Source organism: Arachis hypogaea, chromosome 1 (assembly GCF_003086295.3).
Source record: "Arachis hypogaea cultivar Tifrunner chromosome 1, arahy.Tifrunner.gnm2.J5K5, whole genome shotgun sequence".
NCBI lineage: Eukaryota > Viridiplantae > Streptophyta > Magnoliopsida > Fabales > Fabaceae > Arachis > Arachis hypogaea.
In genome coordinates this window covers 12,950,905-12,957,690 of record NC_092036.1, presented here as the reverse complement: position 1 = coordinate 12,957,690, position 6,786 = coordinate 12,950,905, and the positions used below count along the sequence as shown (strand labels likewise).

General features: G+C 34.0%; 1 protein-coding gene across 1 annotated transcript; it reads right to left on the bottom strand.

Moving 5' to 3' along the window:
• Positions 1-218: 218 nt before the first annotated feature.
• Positions 219-3,364, bottom strand: LOC112797726 (pentatricopeptide repeat-containing protein At4g39530). The gene is made up of 2 exons (XM_025840808.3): positions 2,894-3,364; positions 219-2,803 (listed from the first exon to the last, which is right to left on the bottom strand). Exon 2 carries the CDS (start codon positions 2,732-2,734, stop codon positions 437-439), a length of 2,298 nt encoding a protein of 765 aa, XP_025696593.1. The 5' UTR covers positions 2,735-2,803; positions 2,894-3,364; the 3' UTR covers positions 219-436.
• Positions 3,365-6,786: the final 3,422 nt, after the last annotated feature.

The window sequence follows — 6,786 nt, the reverse complement described above, 5'->3', positions numbered from 1 at the left end:
ATGAGTTTTGCTTATATACTAGTCAGCTAACTACTATAACTAACTTGCCACTTGTGGTAATGCCCACTCAACATATACTTCATTTCTTATTTTTTGTGTTATTTCACTTCAAATATTTGGTTAATAAAATTAGGTACACAAACATAATAGCTTATTACTTATATCATTGGAAGTGATAAACTTTTGTATCTGTTATATTTATTGATGAAAATATGAGATAACAAGTTCAATTTTTCCTTTAATTAATTTTGTCATAGAAACATATTCCTTTTTCTAAAATACTGTTTATGTATTATTATGTGATTCCCCTTTTTTTTTTATAAAAAAAAAAGAAAAATCTTTTTGTTATAAATTTACATTAGCTATAAGCTATTATCATAAAATAAAATGCATTTTCTATACAATTAAAAATATGTGGGTAGGATGTAAATGATCCTCAGACTAACCAACTATTTCCTGGATCTTTCCTCACATGACTCTTAGCCATTTTCTCCCTCCATTTAAGGGCTTCTTCCCATTTTCCCTCTGCACTATAAATATTTGAAAGTAGAACATACGAAGCATGATGGCTGGGATTTAATTCTATCATCTTCAGAGCAGATTTTTCTCCAATCTTTGTGTTATTATGATTGCTACATGCACTCAGTAGTGTTCTCCATGATGCTTCACTTCCATCCCTTTTCACTATTTCATAAGCTTCCTCTAGCCTCCCTGCCCTACCATAGGCATCAATTAGGCACGAGTAATGCTCGGATTCTGGCTTAATCTTGTATCTATGAAGCATCAATGTAAAGAAATTCGAAATATCTTCAACATAACCACCATGACTACAAGCTGATAACAGAGCTAAGAAAGTTACACGGTTAGGCATCAAGCCATTCTTCTCCAACATACTGAAAACTTTTATGGCTTCCAATGCTTTTCCATGATGTGCATATCCGCATATCATGGCGTTATAAATTACTTCATTCACCTGTTGTTGTTCAACGAAAACTTTCTTTGAGTCCTCCATGTTTCCGTATTTAGCATACATATCTATAATGGAACTTGCAACATAGACATCTTGGTTGTAACCAGACTTGATGGCAAAAGCATGGAATTGTTTTCCCACATCTATTGCTGAAAGCTGCGAACAAGCTGAGATGCATAAAGGAAGGCTATAACTGGTGAAAGTGATTCCATCGGCTAACATCTCTTTGCATAGCTCTAATGCTTCAAATTCCCTCTCATTTTGTTTATAAGTTCCAATTATAGAACTCCAAGAACTATCATCTTTATGAACAATGTCAAGAAAAGCTTTGTAGGAACAATCCACTTGTTTACACTCAGAGTACATGTGGACTAATGCATTGCCAACCAAAGTAAGATGACTTATACTTGATTTCACTATAAGTGAATGGATTTGTTGACCAGCAGTTAAATCCGGTTTATTCTTGCAAGACTTCAGAACAGCAACTAGAGTGGCACCTTGAATTTGCAAAGATGTAGTTCTTCGAAGTTCTTGAAACAGTTGCATGGAGAGATCAGATCCCATCTCCAGCTGAGCATAAGTCAAGATCATAGAGTTCCATGCTACAATATCTTTATCATCAATCCTTCTAAACAACTTTTCTGCATCTGCTCGTTCACAAAAACTGCAATAGAGAGACAACAACACACTTGCTATAAAGCAATTGTTTTGATGCCCATATTTTATCATTTGGCCATGCACTTGAACTCCAGTGTTCAAGTCCTCTAATTCAAAACAGGCTTTTAAAGTACTTGATAACACATGCTGCTCAAGCTTCATCCTCTGTCTACATAAATCCTTGAAGATATTCACAGCTTCCTCGCCTCTATTGTTCTTGGTATAGGCTGTAATAATCGAATTACAAAGAAAACTATCCTTTTCCTCCATGTAGTCAAAGATTTTCCTGCAAGAATTTATGTCGCTAAATTCAGCATACAAGTCAACCAGAGTACTGCCAACCACCATATCAACTTCGGCACCAAACTTAAACACCAGCCCATGAACTCCCCTAACTTGGTCCAACAACGAACAACACTTGAACAAGCCAATAAAAGTACTGTGATCAGGTCTCAAGAAATGAACCTCCCTCATTTCACTAAACAACCTCTTCACCACACCAAATTTACCAACTTGAGCAAATCCAGAAACCATGACATTCCAAGCAACAAGGTCCCTCTCCAACAATTCATGAAAGACACAACAAGCACTTTCAAGATTGCTGTCACTGCTAAAGTACATATACATAAGAGAGCTCCCAGCAAACTTGTCCCTCTCAAGGCCACACCGAACCAACAAACCATGAAGCTGCAAACCAACATCCCTCAAACCAGGATCAGCACAAGCGCGGAGCAGTGCAGATAACGTGTACTCATTGGGACTCTCACCAACCTCACGCATGTGATTGAACATGTCAAAGGCTTTTGGGAGATACCCATTTCTAAGATTTGCAGAAATTAAGGTTGTCCAGGTAACAACGTTCTTATGGGGCATTTGGTCGAACAGGTGGTGGGTATAGCTGAATTGACCACATTTTGAATAAAGGCTCAAAAGGTTATTTGCCAAATGCGTCTGCGAGATGCATTGGGTGACTACAAGCTTTGCATGAATTTGTTTGCACTCTGCGAGCGTTGTGGGGTTTGAAGACTTGGCCAATGACAGCAAAAACTGGTGAAGAAGATGAATGGATTTAGTTGGCACACGATGATGGTCAAATAGCACATGCATTGGCCTTTGGACAATTCATCCAAATTTCCACTAAATCAAATTGGTCCCCTAATCACCTGAATATGTGATCTGGATGACAATAAGTTGCGAAGTTAAACATGTAATAATACTCCATCCAATGAATTGGCAACCAAACAAAACATGAAAAAGTAATAGTACCTTCAAATCATTCAAATTTCAGAATGGCCTTAGCTGTTTGGGGCTCTGCCCATCTGGCATCTCAATTTCGATTCAAGAACAATCGGTAACAGCAATGACAGCTAGATTTCAACGGTGCTTGAAATTTTGTCACAGCTCACAAATTTCATGCACCAAAAAGCAAAAGAATTACATTATCAATCGAATAAAAAAAATGAACACGAACAACCAAAAACAAAGTTGAACGAGAAATAACTGGAACGTACTGAGAGGAGAAGAAGAAGGAGGTGGGGATTGGTGGCGAGGTTCACCGGAGAAGAAAGTAAGTGTTTGTTTTTTGGAGTGAGTGCTTTGGGCTTAAAATTTGTTTTGGGCTCTGCTTATGAAGCCCAATGTAGTTCTTTTTTTGATACACCAATTATCCATAAGTTCTTCGGGATTTTTCTGTTAAGTGTGATGTAGTAATAGATATATGATAGCAGACAATATTGTAGTTCTACATCTGAAGAAAGAAATGATAAATAGGGGTAATACTATGGTGCTGAAGGAGAAAATTTTCAGCAGGTGTTGAAATTAGGTGGCAATGTAGAAAAGTTTACACGTGTATTTATTGCCTTCAAAGTTTCGACAATTTTTACAGTGTGCTCACAAATTGATGAAAGAAGAAAGCTAATTAGATGTTATTTTATTTTATTAATAATATGATTAGGTTGTTGGACTTTTTTTAAAAGTCCAATAAATATTTGGTATGTAATATATTACGGATTCAAAAAAGATTGGATGTTGTGATAAAAAAAATATTGTACGGCTCGATAAAATGAATAATGATAATAATAGCACAGTAATTATAAATAATTTCTTGGTACTCACAAAAGAAATTGTTACGATGGGTAACCAGAGATAAATGGGTTGGATTTGTTAGGTTGGCCCAATCATTTGAAGAAGGGGACTCTTTGACCGGATTCGCGTCTGGGTGCCTCCGTCCGACTTGTGTATGTATGAGTGAATGGGGGTGGTACCTTCAAAGACACTCCGATGCCTAAGTGAACAAGGGTCTAAGCAGGTTTAGAGAATATTGGAACTTAAGAATACCTGATGAGTGTCAGTGTATTTATAGTGCTGAACTAATAACCACCGTTGGAGTAGTGCCACCTTTTAAGGTGGATAACCGTCTCTTTATCTTAGGAAAGTTGAAATATGACTCCTGAAAATGGGTTAAGAGATTTTAGGGGCAGTTACTTATTTGAATAAGTGTTATCTGCCAGCTATCCATCGAACTCGACTTCTTTGAGAAGGAGTCTGTGTCGAATCCGACTTCTTTAGAGAAAGTCGGTGAGTAGTGAATGCCAACTTTTGGATTAAACATTTTTTGTTTATTTGAACTTGGACCATAGTGTTGGGTCAGAGTAGAAACAGAAATCAAGTCCCAAATAAAGTGTAGAAGGTGCTGTGTTGGTGGTGGTGGCACATACGTTCTTATACGTATTCTTATTATTGGGTTTGATCAGAAGTCATCCACAGGCCACAACTATCTCAAAATGTAAGACCCCACCACTTTACAAATAATAATAATAATGCATCTTCGTTATTTATACAATATTTAGGATTAATTGCATGTTATATCTAGCCTTTAGATTTTAAAAAATATGCGAAATTTTTTTATTTTAAATATGAAAATAGCTAGACCTTTTAATTAATTTTTTAAAATATTTATTTTAATTAAAATAAGTGTGTAAATTATGCATAGATTTTTTTTAATCTTTCTTAAATATGCCAAATGATATAAAAAGACACCTATATATAGCTAGGTTCACAAACATCGCTATTTTATGTATGTTTTTTTTAGTAAAAATAGGGACACTTGAAAGTACGACTTTTTAAATGAATATGAGGATATTATGTCATTTGAGTTACAACTTATTAGACTACCTCGTGTATGTTAGTTATTGTTTGTTTTAGGTATGAACAATATATGAAAATATACTTTATGAAATTAGATTACTCATAATTTATTTAGTACTATTTTAGATTATAAATATTACTTTAATATGACTCTATTATTAATTATAGTTAGCTTTTTATTTATTTTGTCCTTTTTAATAGGATGAATAATTTATATTTTAAAAAAGTTATAATGATAAACATAATATACAACTATCACAATTACAAATTTTAATAGAGGTAAACAAATAATAAAAAAAAGTTTGTACACAGAAAAAATAAAGTACAAAAAAAATAGAAGACAAAAGTTCAATTCATTTGGGACTTGATTTTTTTTTTGGGTACCAATAAATTATATATAAACAGTGTGAATATTTTTATCATTATTCATTTTTTTTTTAGTTTCTCACGGTATCTCCCAACCCGATAGGTTAAGGACTAATCCGCCGCGGTACTGAGCTCCATTTAAGAATTTGCCGCTGGCCAATGGGTTGCTGCATGCATAAGGCGGGATTCGAACTCCCAACACTTGCTTAAGCGGACTAGTGAGCTAACCACTAGACCAACCCAACTTGTTTATCATTATTCATTTTATCGGGATGTACAATATTTTTATCACAACACCCAATCATTCTTGGACCTGCAAGAGATTATATACCAAACATTTTTGGACTCTCAAAAAAAGTCCAACAACTTAATCATCACCATTAACAAAATCAAACGACATTTAATTAATTGGCCTCTTCCATCAATCCTCTGACACACCGGAAGACTTGTTGAGAACCTTGAAAATAATAGACACACGCGTAAGTTCCTCGACAACGTCACCTAATTTCAGCACCTGCTGAAAATTTTTTCCTTCAACACTATAGCATTACCCGATAAATAGACCATATAGTTTGATTTAGTAAGGTTAGTAACCTTTCCAATGCACCGCAAGGCATGGTTTAGCGACAACTATGTTTGCTTGCTAGAAGGTACACTGAGTTCAAATTTCGGCTGAAGCTGGGTGTTGGTTAAGAACTCATACTATCCATAGTAGTGTATATGAGTGTGTTGTGTGAGTGTGTGAAACATATATATACTAAGATTGGAAGTTGTCCAATTCGCTTGACAAAAAAAAAAACATTTCCAATGAAAATGAGTTTTGTTTGCAGTTAACTAAGAATTTAATTTTTAATTTATTCTATTATATAAAAATTGAATTTTTGCTCTTAATGATAAAGCTGACGTGACATTTTTTAGAGTGTTTTCTGATTTATTTCTTTTAACTCATTAAATACAATTCACTACGATGGATTTATTATATTAACTAATTGATTTGATTAGATATTTAAGTATCACACAATTTAATTTTATGTATATCAATTAATTGAATATAATTGTTAAAGTATAATTATAATCAATTAGATCAATTAGCATTATTTAACATATTTGAATATTTATTATAGGATATTACGTCTTTATTATTTCGATTCTCTTATCACATATAAATACTAGGACTAGCAATGGGTAGGGTTTGGAGTCTACCCTAACCCTACCCGCGGGTTAAAAATTTTATTAAAACTCTACCCTACCATACCCTACCCGCAGGTTGACAATCTCTCGACCATAACCTTACCCGCACCCTAAAGTTCTAAACCTTACCCTATTCGTAGAAATATCAAATTTTTTCAAAGTAAATATAAAATTCAATCATTTTGAATTTTACACATATTAATAACATAAAAAATAAAAAATTAATGCTCTAAATTACTAAATTAACTAACTAGTTTAGTGATTGCATACTTATTGTAAGTCATTATATAAAGGATGTTGAGGGTTCAACTCTCACTTCCTTTACTATATATCTAATTTTTATAAAGTATGTCATGTTACATATGAGGTGCAAGTAGGGTAGGGTATGAATTGCCAGCCCTATATTAAATACCCTTTTATATTGTATCATTCTACATAATTTGAATACTCACAAA